The sequence below is a fragment of the Platalea leucorodia genome (assembly GCF_965183815.1).
Source record: "Platalea leucorodia genome assembly, chromosome: 4".
Classification (NCBI taxonomy): Eukaryota; Metazoa; Chordata; class Aves; order Pelecaniformes; family Threskiornithidae; genus Platalea; species Platalea leucorodia.
The window spans coordinates 96,129,480-96,147,276 of NC_138826.1; the positions used below are offsets into that span (position 1 = coordinate 96,129,480).

The 17,797-nt window shown below is 35.1% G+C and overlaps 1 protein-coding gene across 6 annotated transcripts in view; it reads right to left on the bottom strand.

Annotated features, from left to right (window-relative positions):
- PNPLA8 (patatin like domain 8, phospholipase A2) overlaps positions 1-17,797 on the bottom strand; it is a 42,429-nt gene that overhangs the window by 7,305 nt on the left and 17,327 nt on the right. For 3 of the 6 annotated variants that reach the window (XM_082311010.1, XM_082311011.1, XM_082311013.1), the window contains exon 8: positions 15,567-15,761. In XM_082311010.1, coding sequence (XP_082167136.1) covers positions 15,567-15,761 — 195 coding nt within the window. The other 3 variants (XM_082311014.1, XM_082311015.1, XM_082311012.1) reach the window with 3 other exon arrangements.

Consider the following 17,797-nt stretch of genomic DNA (forward strand, 5'->3'; position numbering starts at 1 on the left):
ACTCAATAAGGAAGGCAATTTAATTTTTTCTTCCCCTCCAAACAGATTATGGTTGATAATGACCACATCCCGATCAATATTGTGCTTCAAATCAGCTTAGTCTGTTAAACAAAGATGTTCATCATATTGCTCTTTTGCTTACAATGATCAACTACTGATGCAATAAATAACGTTATTAGTTAAATCAGACTATTAAGGACTCAATGAAGAAAATACTGCAATAATTTATTTCATTCTGCAGCTCCAGAAGCCTTAGAGCTCATTATGTCAAAGGGTGAAATTCTTGTGGAAAAATATTTCACAAGTTTTAAAATTAGTTGCAATGATTTCACATGTATGTGAATACTAAGAAAACTGTGAACAACAAAGAATTTTCCAGTTCTAAGATTAAAAAATAGAAACTAACCTTTCTGATTCTGAATAATTCCTCTATCTTCATAAAACTGGACAAAAAGTCCTTCCTAAGAAATATATTAAACTAGCAATACAGAAATATGAAAGCCAGATCTAAATTTTTAAAAATAATTTTAAGAAATCACAGAATCATTAAGGTTGGAAAAGACCCTTTAGATCATTGAGTCCAACCGTTGAATCATGACATATCCTTCTTCATGCTTGTCCTTGAGACACTGGAATACAATTCCAAGTGATCAATTCTGCAGTTTGTACATAAGATATACTGAGATCACAAGAATCTTCACTGATCCTTGCTCTGAATTCCTATGTATTTAGTCTGTCAATTTGTTTTGGAGAACTGCCAAACTTGGTATCTTAATTTTTTTTTTTCCTGATGCTGTTGAAGTTATTCTATAGTTGTACAATAATATAAAAACTAATCTAAATTATTTATAATTTACCAAGTAAAATATTTTTATTGTAAGCACTCAGCTTTTAAAAGATGTTTATAAAAATACATTAACCAAAATGCAATATAACCAAAAGACTGAATGATTGCTAGTAGTATGGAATGTCTCGGTGACAAACACAACAGCTTCCTCTTCTATATTTGTTTCTAACTAATTAAACTTTAAAGTTTCATGCAGTTAAACAACTGGAAGTAAACAAGGCCAATGTATCTGATCTATGGGTAGAGAGATGCCTGTTGGCCAAAATCTGAATTCTTGTTTGTCTCTTTTTTTCAGAAGGAAGCCATTCATTTTATGAGTCCATTCAACTTAAAATGTTGTTTTCTTGGTACAATCTCTTGTCTTTGATCCACCTCTGTCTCAATCTTAAATTTAAATTTTTCAGTTAGTATGATGGTAGATTTAGGATCTTCCCAGCATGCTTCTGCAGGAGCGAAGAATAACAAACCAAGAATAGTAATCCAGAAGCAAAAAGTTTAACCCAAACAATTAAATGTATTGATTCAGGCCATGGACTGAAAGACATTCATGCCTGGGGAACAAACAAAAGCAACACTAGTAAAATACTACTTAGAAATACAGCAAAGCGGATAGTTGTGGTGTGCTATGGCAAAAAATATGACAATCGCTGAAAAGATTAGGGAAACTAGGTGAACTAGTGACAAGCTGCACTGCACACTCCATGGAATGACTGTGGGGAAGTTTCACGTGTCTGACTTTCTATGAATAAAATTGTATGTACACAATAATGCATTTTAGAATGATTTTAAGTATAGTGATCAGCAAATGCCAACATTAGTAAGATGTGCAAAATGCACTGACAGAATGCAACCTTCAAAGTGTATCAGTATTGTTCCATTCTTTGTGCCCATTATCTATTTTATGGAATATATTTTCAGAACATGATTTATAATTGAAAAGCATATATTTCATGGACCCATACTAGCACTGAACAATTCTAATCTCCTAAAGCCTTCATATAAACAAAATAATGCAAACGAAAAACGGTCTTTATACCACATACAATGGTGTAAAAATCTTGTTGATATAAAGTGATATTTTAAATTATACTGTAAGCTTCAGATGCAATTCGAATTCTACAAAGCAATGCTGACTTTATGCACAGCCCTAAACCTTTTCAGTTCCTAATAAATTTATCAGTTCCTTTTTGATAGACTGCAATGTCTTCAAATGTCCCTCCTTTCATCTGTATTATTAGATACATTGCTATGGTACAGTACTGTCTGTGTGCACACAGAAGAAGAGAGACAATATGAGCAGTATATTAGATAAACTACTAGATTATCAACATAAACTTAGGCTAAAAGCAAAGCCAGTAGGTCAAGTGAAGTGACTATCCCCTTTTATTCAGTACTCATGAGGTCAAACTGGGAACACTGTGTACAGCTTTGGACACCCAGTTACAAGGCACTGAAAAACTGGAACACATACAGTAAACCACTAAGATGGTTTGGGGGCTGAAGCACGTAACATATTAAAGGAGATGCAGGGAACTGGGTGTGCTTAACCTGGAAAAAGAGAAAGCCAGGGAGAAATCTAATCACAGTCTTCCACTGCCTAAAGGGGGAGAAGACACAGCCAGACTCTTTCAAAAAGTGCAGAATAAGAGCCAGAGAAGCTGTGGAATCTACATCCTTGGATATTTTCAAAACTCAACTAGGCAAGGCCTTGAGCAACCTGACCTAATTTTGAATTTTATAAGGCTTTGAACAGGAGGCTGGACATTTTAAAAGCCATTCTTATTAGAAATTGAACTTTGTCAGTCCAGTCTAAGTCTTGTGGAAAATGCAAGCGTGCTCTTTCCATGTGTAACTCATACCTTGGAATCTGTAACTGAAAGGGTAACTTACAGGAACTCTTCAAATGACTAAACTGCTGACCAACATCCATAAAAATGTGCAATTGTCCCGAGTTATGACTCAGGACTTGGTGCTGGGCAAACAGCCAGAGTAGACCCCTCATTCTCTCTGTTCTCCCATTCTTCGATTGTCTGGCCTTCCCTACATTTCACCATCTCATCTCATTTAGCTAGTTCTCAATCCAATTGCAAACTCTCTTTTTCACTTCCCAAACATACGTGAGTCACCCCTTCCCTCTTGCGTTCTTCTGTGCTGCTACAGTCAGTGCACTGGCAAGTACTAGATGTTTCTTCATGTGCTGAACTTTTGCAAAACCACTCCACACTTGAGTCAACTTAATTTGCTGGCAGTACACCAAACACAAAGTGCCATACTAGGAATGTTAATGCAAGTAAGTGCTGAAAAAGGCTGTCTAACTTTCCTAATGTCATCATGCAGGTAAACAGTAGGGAAAAAGGCTTTTTTAAAATTTCTATTAAAAATAATGGAAGTTATCAAATAAATTAATCTTAAAATGGAGCTTAATACATATAAACCCAAGCTTGTTAGTGATAGCAAAGCAGTGAACTCAAGGACTGGGACATTACTTTCAGTCTTTTGCCAAAGGCTTTCCAAGTGGTAAATATTCAATTGTTATGTTTTGTTTAATATTTTATCAGCTAATTCCCAAGTGAACTCGATGAAGGTTTTTTTCCTAGAGATTCTTTCAAAAAAAATCCTCATGCAATTGTAATCATATTTTTAGGGCTTGATCGTTAGTCAGAAGTCTAAAGTTGTAGCTAATATTTTCTATGAGTTTTTTGATAGTTGCAAAATAGTCAGGGAAGGTACCCTCATGATTTGACTACCAGATCGTAAATTATTTAAAGCAGGAAAAATGCACCTTTGGTAGGCATATGCTCCAATGAAAACTCCCTGGTGAAGATACCCTGCTTGCCCAGTTCTAAGGGATAAAGAAAGGCCTGGTTAAACATTATGAAACAGATCGGGGCAAATTCTACAAATCAGAAGGAAAATACATTGAGAAGTCTCAAAGAAAGTGCTCCAGACCAGCTGGGAGCCTGGTAGCACAGGACCTTCTGAAAATCTTGTCCCATTTAAATAATTATGGTGAATGTGCATAAAGTCACCACTCACATATTTAAGTCAATACTTCAGAAAGTTATTTAAATGAAGATATTAAAATAAAAATAAGTTTGAACCATATTTTACCATGGGCAGTTGTTTCTGACAAGTTCAGAATACTCTGTACATTCATAGGCTATCATTGCATTTCCTAACATTGTCAGACTCAAGTTGTGCCTTGCAATCGTTCTGTTTAACATCCTGTGTACTGCACAGTTTCACTTAAATGATGCTAAATTTTGTGAAGAAAATAATCTAGCACTAGATGAAGGATATATAACTTAAGAAAGCCAAGTCTGATATTTGGAAGCTGAGTTTGTTGGCTCCATAGTAACCACTTCACCTCACTGCCTACGCAGACATGCTCTGCATTTTAGTTCACTTTTACAGACTTGCTCTGTTGTTTATTTTCATTGTCTTTGTGAAAAAGCGGAGACAGAATTAGTACAAAGCTATCACAGGCTAGGAGAAGACAGATTCTGAATAGACTTTTGAAAAATATTTTTTAAATTCTATGTTTAAAGTCAACATAAATATAATAAATATGCAGATTAAGGATAAGGATTATTGCCTCAAATGAGGAGTTTGAAGAGTTGCTGCACTATAACAAGGGGTTACTACTTAGAAAAATTAAAATAACTACTCTAAAAACATTTACTCTGGTTTCCGTAAGTAAAACAGGTATGCCTTGCCAGATCATTCTGGAAAATCAGATCAATACATTTACGTAAGTAGCAGCAAATGCCCTCAGAGTAGAAGACAGGAATGAGGAACAGGAGAGTTATTTTACTACCTGTAAGATCTACTCATACAGATTAACTTCAAGATTCACATCCTGACCTAGTCCTCTCATTGCACTGGGCACCCAGTGCCATTATGAGAATGTTTAGTATATTCACATATAAAGCTTTAATGCTTGCTCAAACATCACTGGGCTACCAAATTACAGTTTTTAATACATGCTTTGTGAAAAAGGAATCTATACATTCAGATTTAACTGCGCAATAAACTAGCCCCATATTGTTCTGCTCAGATAGATTCTCCTCAATACAAAGGCTACATGATCTCCCTGTTCTGTTAAATATATACAAAAATGTTTGAAATATTACATTAATTATGGCTCTCCTCTGGTGAGTAATCAGTCAGTCTGGTCACAGTACTACTGAGGATGAAACTGTTGAAGAGGAGCTCCCAGCAAGTACAGGAAATCTTTATGTCCCTGCACAAACTATTTTGACCCCATAAAATGTATAATATTTTATAAACATGAAACAATACAGCAGAAAAATTGTTTCTTCTTTATCTTGGTCACAAGCAATGGATGGCAGTGCCAATATTTCTAACAAATCTGTTTAAAATGCACAGTGCACTAGAACAATTTGTTTTAGCTTCATTCTAATGGTGGCTCTGATCCACTTTGCTGTATGAGATGAGTAAGAAAAGATTTTTTAATAAAATAGATAATTTTCTATAAAGCATACAATGACCTACAGTTATCTCTTTATACAAATATTTAATGCAATTTATTTAGAAAGATTCCCCCTTGCTTCATAATCATGCTAACAGGGATGCTATTGGGTCAACTACATACAATTTATGATGTATTCTGCACTATGCTGATTCCCAACAGAGACCTTAATTGGTGACAGATATTAATACAATCCTCCTATACACCAAATTTCTAACAGTTTCAGAATGAATCAATTCCGTTACTTATTAATACAATCCTCCTATACACCAAATTTCTAACAGTTTCAGAATGAATCAATTCCGTTACTTAAGGAGAGGCAGAAATGCTCCCTTAAATTCCTGAAATAAATGTCTTGTGCTCATTACTTTGGAAGGCTATCTCAAAATTATCATTTCTCTTCAGACACTAGAAAAACAAACACTCTAGAACTGTGACAAGTAACTGCTCAAGCGTGCACTGAAAAAGGGATTCCCCTTGAACTGCCTAATGGAAAAATTCTTTAGAAAATGTACAGAAATGAAAATTAAATGCATTTTTATTTATATTATTGAATGTCACTAATATTAAAATTTCCATTACTGCTGTCTTTGACAGTTTAAAAAAATCAGAAGGTACACAAGCTACATTTGTACTTCTACTACACCAGTTGCAAAAAAAGAACACTTCATAATGAGATCACATCACATAAAGTAAAAAAAAAACTAGTAAAGTTTGAAAGTTTACTGAAAAGCTTCTTTTCAGTACAACTCTTCTCCCATACAGTATTTATCTTTCTTTTTTAAAAATTAGCAGCACCATAATACACTGTTTGCATACATACAAATGTTACGCTAAATGCTTCTGAGAGCTATCAATACTATTGCTATTATGAGCTAAACATTTAATAATATATTTTACATTATTTTACCCTACATTAGCCATGTTTGTTCTTCACATTTCTTTAGAATGAATGGTTGGCTGAAGTAGACTGCTGGGTGATTATCTTACATTAACAACTCATCCCAGCAAGTCATTAATTCACAGAAAGCGACTGGCTGCTCTGAAGACATTACTGAATTCGTGGTTTTACGTCAGATATGGAAAATGTACTCTTACACTGTACTGATAAAGATTTGCTAAATATTAGCAGACATCACGAAAGAAAGAATTTCTGGGCAATAAAATGTGTCGTCATTAAAAGCACAAGCTGCGCACCGCAGATTTAATTACATAAATTCTGCAATGAACAACAGGACGCATCGCCAAAATAGTATTTTAACTGTGGTTCCTAAATGATGAATTGCCTGTAATATTACAAGGAAGGATCATAGTGTGCAACCCAAGAGAAAAAAAAGGCCTGTGGTTGAATCTACACTGGCCCCAAACACAGGCCCAGGCTTGGGTTCTCCATATGATGTTTGTGAAGCAAAGGCAAGGTTCAAGGGTACACCCTTCCCCTCCCCGATCTGAATAAAATAAAATCTGGATTCAGATGACACTAGGGGGCTCAAGTCTAGAAGGTTTGTCCTTTCTGACAGCATTTAACTTAGGAAGCGTATAAAAACCCTATTTGCTATGATGGGATGTATCAGACTAAGGGGCAAGCTCTAGGAGTTACACAAAAGAATCACATTACTATAAAACCTCCATAAGTGAGCAACAAATCCCAGATCCAGAGATATCCTAATCCTTGTGAAAGCTGACCATGTTAGAATTTCAAAATTCTTTAAATTTCATTTCCCAAGCTAACAATGTAAATATTCTTAAGACTCAATATAATTTTACATCAATAACCTGATTGTTATTAATATGATTTATTGATATTAGTTTTGCCAACTAATTGGTCTATGCTTTTAGCTGTCAGTTGACTAAGGAATAGTAAAATGACAGGGAATTCAAAATGCTTTGAGAAAAATATGGAAGAGTATGCAGAATAGTAGTGATCTGTAAGTAATCCAGGTAACGCATATTATTGTATATATCACTGATAAATGCTACTCAAAACCTACTGGTCATTCACCTGTATAAAACTGTACGATAATCAGAATGTTGTAAGCTACCTCTACAGCCAACTTCTAAAACTAAATGTATTGCACATTCCACAGATTTCTTTTTATCTTTCATACCGTAATTTCAAACTGAAATTGGATTTCCCATAAAAACCCTTTTTGTATAAAACCATGTAAGCTATTTAAAGTTCTTAATACAATTTTACTCTTTATTTGTTGACTCAAACATTAGATATCATTTCATTGCAACTGAAACAAATTAAGTTCATAACTAAAGGATTTGATCTTAAAATGGATAAAATTTAAGAAAGCAAACTAATTATTGGAGATAATTGATGTGATGGGTTCAGGATTTGGGTATGAACTACGTAGTATTTGTATCCACAGGGGGACTGGAGGAAGGGAGGAAAAAGAACTGAAGAAAAAGTTCTGCATTTTCATGAGTCCTCTAAATTAAGAAGTACATGCCTAAACAGCAAAATACAACACGGGTTTATCAAAGGCAGATAGAAATTGCAACAGAAAATTTTAGATGAAGAAAATCTGGATTTATAAAGCGCTTTACATACCAGACCCCTGGAAGTGATGAAAGAGACTACAGTGGGGAAAGAACCAGCTGATCAGATGGGACAACAGTCTATACTGAGTGGGGAACTCTTTGCCTGGGACTGTTTTCTACCAGTTACTCAATGGCTGGTTTGGGGCTCCTCCTCTTTATTATTATTTTCTCAAAAGCATGCAACTGTTTTTGAAATCTGTTACTATAAAGTTAGAGGCTTTGCAAATACAAAAGCCTTACTATAACTACAGAACAACTCTAAGGTCTAAGGAAACCCAAAGGAGAAAACATATAGCCAAAGTGTTCATAAACACAAAGCTATGCTCTTCAGAACTCAGTTGGAGTCAGACCAACCATCAGAAAGATGAGTAGAAAGATCTGAGTCGGGCACTATCATAGAATGATTTAGCCACCTATATATGAAGTAGCTGCTGAAAGGCAACTGCAATTCTAAGTTGTAGCTTTCTCTGAAATAGGAAATACATGACACAGTTAAGACATCATCTAGAATACAGTGTTCCAGCCTGATCAAATTAACTCCTCTGAATTTTGCTTCTAATTTAGAAATGCCAGTGCTAATTCTGAATCTGGTATAGCATTCAACTTTGCACAATATGTCTTGGGTCATGCCAAAACACGCTGAATAGCCCAGTTTCAAGAAAGATTACTCAAACTGCAGCAGGTGCAATGAAGGACCATTAGGATGATCAAGAGAACACAGAGCCTATTTTGCAAGATTGAGACAGACTGGCATATTTGGACTAACGAAATAAAAAAGGGTATGAGTGCTTTCTATATCCACATCAGAAGGGTCAATACTACAAGAAGTTAATTAAACTAGAGAACATTACTGGCACAGGGACAATTTTTATCCATCAGCTACAAAGAGTTAGAGTAAAAATCAGAAATTTTCTAGCCATGAGAAAAACTAAGAAACATCTTCTTGAAATAACCTTCTACAAGGGCAGCAACAGCAAAGACAGCTTTACATGTTTATGAACTACAGTCTATGATGCAGTCGGCAACCATGACAGAGGACTGAACTTGACCTGAGGAAAACTGTTTCATTCTATACTCCCTTCTTTCCTAAGGAAATGCCAGCTGAAGTAATTCTAAATTCTTTAGCAAAAAATCTAAAATACATCTGCTACTAAAACCAGCAGCGTAACTATAGTCCCAATAAAAGAAACACTGCAAGGCAAAGAATCTCTGAAGAGATTGCCAACTGATTTGGGATTTGCAAAATTAACACTATAGATTAATCCTTGTATTGGACAAGAAGCTCAGTACAGGAAATAGGGCTTAGACATTGTGCCCTCTTCGACTAATGGGAATGCACTGGGTATTGAACTAACTGACTTTATGCACATTTTGCATACCTGGTGAAAATTATTCCTATCACAGCAGTAAGACCTGGATCCACAACAAGAAGAGGGCAGTTTCCTAAACTACAGTACAGAAGGCAAATTAGAGGCTGGATGGCAGCTGACAAAGCATGAAGTGATTGTTCGCATTAAGCACCAGACCACTATGTATCATAAACAAGATTTCCTTCAGGGAACGGGTAACAGGATATCAATAGTCCCACTACATTCTTAGGCTTTTATTTGCAATGAATATCACATGGCTATTTCATATGGAAATATGGCCCCGTTCAAGTCAGTATTAGACAGATATACAACCTGGGAAAATAAAAATTACAAGCTATCAAGAATTGACAGTAAGTTGTTCTTTTTGATCTAAGAAACAGTGTCCGGTAACATCAGAACTTGAGAGCAGCAACCTAGATTGTCTGTACAGAGATTACTGAATTGACTCAGTTCTTAATTTTTCACTATACCAGCCTCCTCTGATTTTACAAGATTTGTTTTATAGCAAATATTAGCTGGTAAACAGTGTCACCAAAGATATATGGATTCAGAAGTCTGAGCAAAAAAATAGTTAAATGTAATACAGCTCATTTGGGAGTGAGGGTTTTTTTTTTTTTTTTTAAAAATAAGCACTCTGAAAATTACATTAAGAAAGCATCACTCAATCATTGGAGATAAAAATTATAATGCATCCAAGTTAAATGCCTAAATAAAATATACTCTTAATTTCATTTCACTAAACAAATCTTCCCATAACACCTCACCTAGCAAGTCCCCGCAGGGAATCTTGCAAACAGACTGCTCTGCTCTGCAGTTCAGTCTGATCTGCAAAACGCTACTGATGCAGTAACCACAGCAATTTCATGAAGGCTGGTAAACTGCATCATGCGCATCCATTTTAAGAGCTGCTAACCAAACCTCTAGAATCCATAAGAGAAAAAGAAATGCAAATATCCATGTAGCTAACACATTCCAGTAAACTCCCTCTTCCTTAAACAGTAGGCGACATTGCCTCCAAGGCGGTAGGAAAATGTGTATGGCAACAAGTAGGCAGAGAAACAAAGAAATATTTGTTTCTATCATTGTGAGAACAAGATACACCTATTAAACTGCAGTCTGCATAATCTCTGGTGCATACTGATCACCGTGGCATATCCTAAGAATGAAAAGAACTTCAATGTGACCTATATTCTATGTCTTCTTAGAGCCTGGGAAGCACCCTTGAATCTAATTTTAAAAGCTACCGTGTAAAACCAATTAGGGTAGGATCCACTAAGCGAATCACTTTTGAAGGCCTCTCCTGTAACAAGCTACAAAGATGAAATGGCTTTACAGATTTACTGCCTAATAAAAGGAAGGGAAAAGTTCGGAAAATAAAAAGAAACTGTATATTATCTTTTTCTTAACCAAGGTGAGACTTGAAATTTTAGTTACATCATATTATTGTACTATACATATTTGTTATTTCCATGTTGTATTCTCACCATACATCCTGTTACACCTGCGTTATTAAAACTCCACTAACAGATTAGCTGCCAATTTAACTGCTTTGGTATCTGATCTTGCTCAAAGAAAATACGATTATTTGAACACTACTATAAGTCAACACTAGCATTTTAATAAATGGAATTGTAATGCAGCAATGAAATCATGGGAAGCTATCAAGAAAAAGGTGATTAAGTCCTTTGTATTAAATTGAGCATATTTTATTTTGAGAAAAATCTGTGGCTTTGTTAAACTCACCACCACCACACACACACACACACACACACAACCCCTGCTGCCCTTTTAATTAATCCTGTGGGACAAATTTAGTTTTTATTTTAAAACCTAGTAAATAATGATTTTCTTAAATCTTAAATTGCTCTTTTAATTAATTGGCAATTTCCTCAGCATACCGTACTGTCTGCTGAAGTGATGTTATTGAGTACCCCAAATGTTTTTCACACAACAGAAAAAAAAAAGAGGAATATGTAAGAAACAACACCCCTTCGTGGGAAGCAGGGGGAAAAAAAAAATAAAAAATCACTGGTTGTAACAGGACTGGGGAGAGATTAAGAGACCGTCAGTGCTTCATAAATAGATTTTAATACAAAAAAGCTGACATGTGGCAACACAGCTTCTATATCGTAACATCATGACTTGGTAACATCATGACTCTCTTGATTTGCACAGTTCCTGGAGAAGCATGTTGCGGGGATTAAATCCCTTTGAATGTTAATGTGTTCCTCTTTTGAACCACAAAGAATATTAATCCTCCTCCCCTCATCTACCAACAGCTGCACTGTTTTTTCCTACTTGACAGAGTGGAACCAGATAGCATGGCATGATTGACCTGAATGTAAATATTGCTATTTGTTTTTGAACTGCTTACTTTTTGCAGAAATTTAACAAACCTGGCATCACCTTATCTGCAGCACAAATAAGACTAAGTTTTCAGACACCTAGAAATCTCTTTCTAAACCATTACATCAGAAGAACTGTAAAAATAATTATTACTTTATTCATAAATTAACACACTTTACAATCCCCTCAAACATTTACAGTGACTAGTACAGGAAGTCAGATTGGAGTGTTCCCAGAGAAAGGGCATGCATATGTGTACACAAATACACATGCATATATAAATATATATATTATGGAAAAGTAAGGGTTAAAGCAAACAGCTACAGTTCAGTTTAGGCATGATTCCAGCCTATATGTCTAGAGTCATACATAAAATCTTTACAAATTAATCTCAACCCTATGCATAACTCTCATTCACCTACTTCATACACTTTGCAAAAGGACTCCAGTTTCAACAAAAGCTAGATAACATAAGACAAGAATATGCAGGCTGACCATAAAACAAATCCACTAAATTTCCATTATCAAAACAAATATTTTCACACATTTGAAGAGTCCCAAGTCAGATCAACTGCCAGAGTGCTTTTCATTCAGATTTAAATGTACAACTGACTGATAAGCCAATACAAAACCTGGTCTCCATATGTAATCCATTAGAGTCCCAAACTTCAAAGCCAGGAAACAAATCCCATTATATTTACTGTTCCGAATTTTCACAGACATTTTACAATCATTTTCACATTTTGGCTGTCTCTATTCTTTGAATTATTTAGAAATAACCAACACTGCAGAAGCAGATTATATATAAGTTAATAAGAAACCAGCATGGTTTATGTTCAGAGAAGACATTATGTTGATCAATTAATGGAAGTTTTTAATCCATTAAAAAAAATCCTCAAAAGACCATCATCTTTCTGACACTATACTACAATATTGAAGCCTTTGGCATAAATTATTATGTACAATTAATGAGTACTGTGCTGATGCACTTTACAAAAATCATGGTACTATTGAGAATGCCTAACAATGTTATGCTTCATTTATTTCTGTAGTTCAAAAGCAGCACAACCTGTTAGACAGTGTACAGGCTTAAAGTGATAAGACAGAAAAGAACATGTATTTTCATATAAACTACAAATGTTAGTATCATACATGACGTGGTCAATAACTTAACATGACAATCATCGTGCACTTTTAGAATAAAAGACGCTTAACAAAAATCTACTATCTCATATTTATAATATGAGCTATAATCAAGGACTAAGAGTTATTAATATACTTTAAAAATAATCACAAATCTATTTTAAACAGGAATATGACTGCATTTAGGATTCTGTTTGTTTAAAAACATAGTTATGCATACGTATTCTTTTCTTTTGCACTGAGGTACCATTACACCCAAGAACATAAGGGTAACAGTCTACTACATGCATGAAGGCTCTTACCCCAGGGTTAAAACAAGGTAATTTACGGTAGTTGAGTGTGCAGGCATGGATTTATAATCTGACATAGAAATCTGCATGAAGACATTTATGTAGCATTTGCCATGTAGCACCTTGCAAGCTGGCTGTCCATAAAAAAAACCCAAGCACATCACATAGAAAATAGATAATTATGTAAATAGAGATGTGGTAAGAGAAGTGTAATCCGGGGAAAGAAAAGCATGAAAGCCATGAAAGATGTCTTTCTAAAAGAATCCAGAAGTGTTTAAATATCATGCCTGGGTAGAAGAGAGATTTTTCAGATGATATGAAAGTTTAAGTCAGAAAATTTAGCATGTACTTCTACTACAATAAACAGTTTTACTACTGAAAACATATTTAATTCTTTATGGCTGACAAAGGTGAACCACATCCTAAGCCCTTGCTTTCTAGTAATTAAAATATGTCAAATAGAAAAGAATGGTGAATTTGTGAAACAGTGTTGGTAAGATCACATGGAAGCGCTTTGTCCAAAGAGTCTGGAGTAAGGAAAAAATGAACTAGGCTTCATTCTAGCTCTGTGTGGCTCAGAATACTGGATCTGATCTCTCTTGATGCTAATCACACATTCTCTAGTCTGGTAAATTGGAATTAAAAGTGAATATAGATTAAATGAATATCCACGTTACTGCATTTCACACAAGTCTGGCAATTCAGAAATGATGTTAAGACAAATAATTGTCTAAGCACTACGTAGAAATTAAAAATCATGTTGTTTATTTAGCTATTCTTCATACAGAAGCAGAGACAGACTTCGATGTACTCTCAATTCAAGGAAAAAGGGGGTGGAAAGGTGATAAGAGGAAGAAAAGTGCTTTACATAGCTTAACACTGACCCATTCAAGCAGTTAAGGAGCAGCTTGGAACAGCTCCAAAGGCTAAAGCAGCTCCCTTTCCAGTTTTGCTTGGCCAGATGGAAGATGACCACATTTCAGGATTTTAAGCAGTGCTCAGGCTTGGAATATCTGATGTGTTACTCCATTTTTAGCTTTAAAAAAACCCCAAAACCTCATTTGCTTATTTCAGGTAGTATTTGATTAAAATGTGGGGATAACAAGATATACCATACTGGGGAGGCTGGGGGCAGAGGGGGGAAAGACCCTAAACAAAAAGGGGAAACAGAATAAAATGGAAGAACTCTCAGAATCTGGTTGATGTAGTAGCACCATCCTGCCCTCCATGGGAACCCTTCCCCTACACCCCCCAACTTATGTAGTGTTTTTATATATCTGAATGTAATGATTCCATCTCCTTATAAATGTAAATTCAAAATATGGAAGTATGCTTTTTTTTTGAGATTAAATTCTAGCTGTTTCTCTGTATTAATGCTTCTGTTTATCATCTCTTAATCTAATGAATTTTTCACTATATCATCTTCTTATTTATCTGTTAGTCTTTAAACTTCAGTATTACTTATGCACCTTACAATACTAACAAGACTACACAGCCTTTTAACGGACACCAGGAGAAATTCTTTCTCTGATCCAGGTACATATTACTCAAAACACGCTATTATTGCTTTCTAGTAGTTAAGGCTAATGCCACCATATGAATTAATATGATGGAAATACAATAGATGCTTTCTTTAAATTTAAGTGATAGAATTCTACGCTGTCTTTGTTGAAGGTCTCTGGTTCAGTCACCCTTTGTAGCCTTTTCTGCCACAGATCTGCAACAGATCTTTTTAAAAATGAATACGAATAGTTTTAAATCCATATGTACTGTGAAAAGGATTCTTTTAAAACTCAGAGAACTGCAGAACAATAAAGGGGCACTGGAGGACAAGAATACAATGGTTACAAAACTACTAAAGAAATTAATTTGCCTTGTCTTTACTAACCAGGGTCACCAACAGAAGCTATAATACAATAAAATAGCATACACTGTTCATAGGAGATGATGCTTTATCCTCAAGGGAATTTCTTTTGCAGTTGTCCTCCGAGTTTAATCTTACTGCCATGGCATCTCTTATTCTTTTTACTAGCTCAGAACTAGGGTAGAACTTAATAAGCTATCAATGGAAATAATTAAAAGTAGACTGTAAACTGAAAATACGCACTAATAAAAGGAACACTGAAATGCACAACTTGGTTTTTTTTTTTTTCACACTTTACAGTATTGTTAGATTTTAAGTCATACCATCTGTTTAGTGAAATAATGCTCAATGAAATACCAGTTGTAAGCAGGAAGTCAGAAGCAATTTACAACTCATCTAAGGTTTCCTTCCAGGCAGAGAAGGACGGAACAGCAGAACAGCTTAAGTTTGTATTGAGAAGACTTAAGATTTTTAAGCCTATAGCCCTTCTAGTTCTATAAGGGTTACACATACAAGCTCAAAATTTCCATTCTTACCCCTACCCTTCCTAGATTTCCTTTCTGCTACCAACTTATTCGCTTAGTTCTGATTCAGAAACTCAGACAGCTTTTTTCTCAGGTATAATATTGGAAAATACTTACTAAAGGAGAAGATTTCAACTTACCTGATGAAGATCGTTGCCCAAAACATATTCCTGAAAGTAACCCGGTGCAGCAGATGATGCTCTAATGGCCTGCCACAGTTTGTACTGACAGCCTCCAATATAATGAGACTTAACACCAGGAAAGTGATTGTAGTTTCTAAAAACAAATGCTTTCAGTGGTGTTCCTCTGTTTACAATGGTGCTTACTGCAGCTACCTAGTGAGTTAGGAGGAACAAAAATAATTATATATGATAATAATAATAATGACAACTTCCCACAATATGAAATTCAATGTATACAATAAATGCATCTCTGGAATCCTACTTGGTTCCTTATTGATTTGCTTTTTTATAATGCCTATCTAAATTTTTAAGAGTGAAAGTAAAAAGCAAAAACTCAAAACCAAAAGACAAACTCCCTAAAGAAAATGCTATTTTTAACCTGAAACTAATTGTTTCCACTGGCTATTCTGTTTCTACTAATATCTATCCATTGATATTTAAACAAAAAGCTGGTGTAATCTATATAATTTTAAAATGTTTTGCCTTTATGAATAGTAGTTCGTTCTCAAAAGCCTGTAACCAGCAATGCAACAGTGCCATTAAATATGAACGTTAGAAACGTCAACCAAATTATTTTTCCAAGAAAATGATTAGTTAATATTGCAACCGGAGTTAAAGGATTGCAGTTAAGAATCTCTCCCAAAGAAAAAAAAAAAAAAAACAAAAGAATCAAACAAATCCTTCAAGGTTTTTTTTGTAAGGACACTGAAATGTCATTAACAAAAAGTCATATATGTAAATCGAAGTGAAAAGCCAAAATGGTATTTCCATAAAACAGAATGTATGACTGCAAAAAAAATAACATCCTACAGATATAATCACACGAGGTGAGAGTAGCTATAGTTATGGGTGAGAGTTAGGACATGCAAGACCTTTCAGTGATGATGCACTCAGTCTGGCTGGCACTGTTGAGAACAATACTCTTTAGCAGACAAGTGGGTGTTCGATTCTATTTTGTTTACTATTTTACAGCGTAGAGTGTTTTTGGGAAACATTACTCAACAGCACTAGCAGCTGATGCTGTGATATCACTGTATTAATTTCCATTTTTCAGCTACATAAGTTAAATCATTTAATTCACAGTAAGTCCATCCTTACAAACAAACAAACAAACAAGAAAAGTATAACTTCTATATGACAATGCAGAAGCAAAACACATGCACGATTCCTACTCCCTCACTTGATGGAAGAAAACTTTCCTGTTTTTGTCAAAAGGTAGGTTTGGTTCTAAGCACTACCAGAAGCAGTAAGAAAAAAAACTTTGGAAAATTTAATAGAAAACTTATCAAACTGATGCTTGAATTTATTTTTGGTAATACCCATATACACTTCTACTTCATGATGCAGTCTAAGTTGTAAAGTGCTGAAGACCTTCTGGAAAAATCCATCTTGCCATGAATTTAACTGCAGCAGAGCACACCACTGTGTGTTTTATTTTGGTTTTGCTGTGCCTTGTAAAGAGTGCCACCACTGTCAGCACTACAAAGCTATTACTGGGAATAGCTAGTTTCAACTCTATTTATATTCACATTTTATTACTGAAGAACATGGAAGGAAGCCAAAGATCCTGGTTCAAAGATAACTTTCAAGTCAACATAGGATAGCTTCTCTCTCAGAAAGCAACATACCACTCCAGCCTTTTCACATCCTTGTTTTAGACATGGACTAGGAACGCAGTCAGTCAAGCACACGTTTCTATGTTTAGAAAAATGTGAATATCTTCCATTTAACAGTAAAGCACTGAATTAGTGCTATGACACCAAAACACCTGTTAATTACAGATTGTTCTGAAATGCGCTATTATATTTCTCTTCTTTCTTCACACCCTATCCTTCACCAAAAATAAAATACCCATGCTTTCTCATCTTTCACTCTTGTACTGCTGCTGTATATAACACCCCTCCAATTAACTGGTGCCCTTCAGATCATACAGGAAGAACAGAGATCTCGGGGCCTATGAATGTGACTGGAGAAAACCTGGTAATCCAGATAAAGTGAGGAAAAACCCTGGTCTCTCACCACACAATCACACAGATCACAGCTGACATGACAGGATCTCCAGATATTAGGCTTCTCTTCTATGAAAAAAACAAACTTTGCACAACTTCATGAAGGTGACCTAGTATTTCTCTGCTTATAAGCCTTTTAACATCTCTGAAACGTATTCTAACTTAAAGTATTAAATAAAA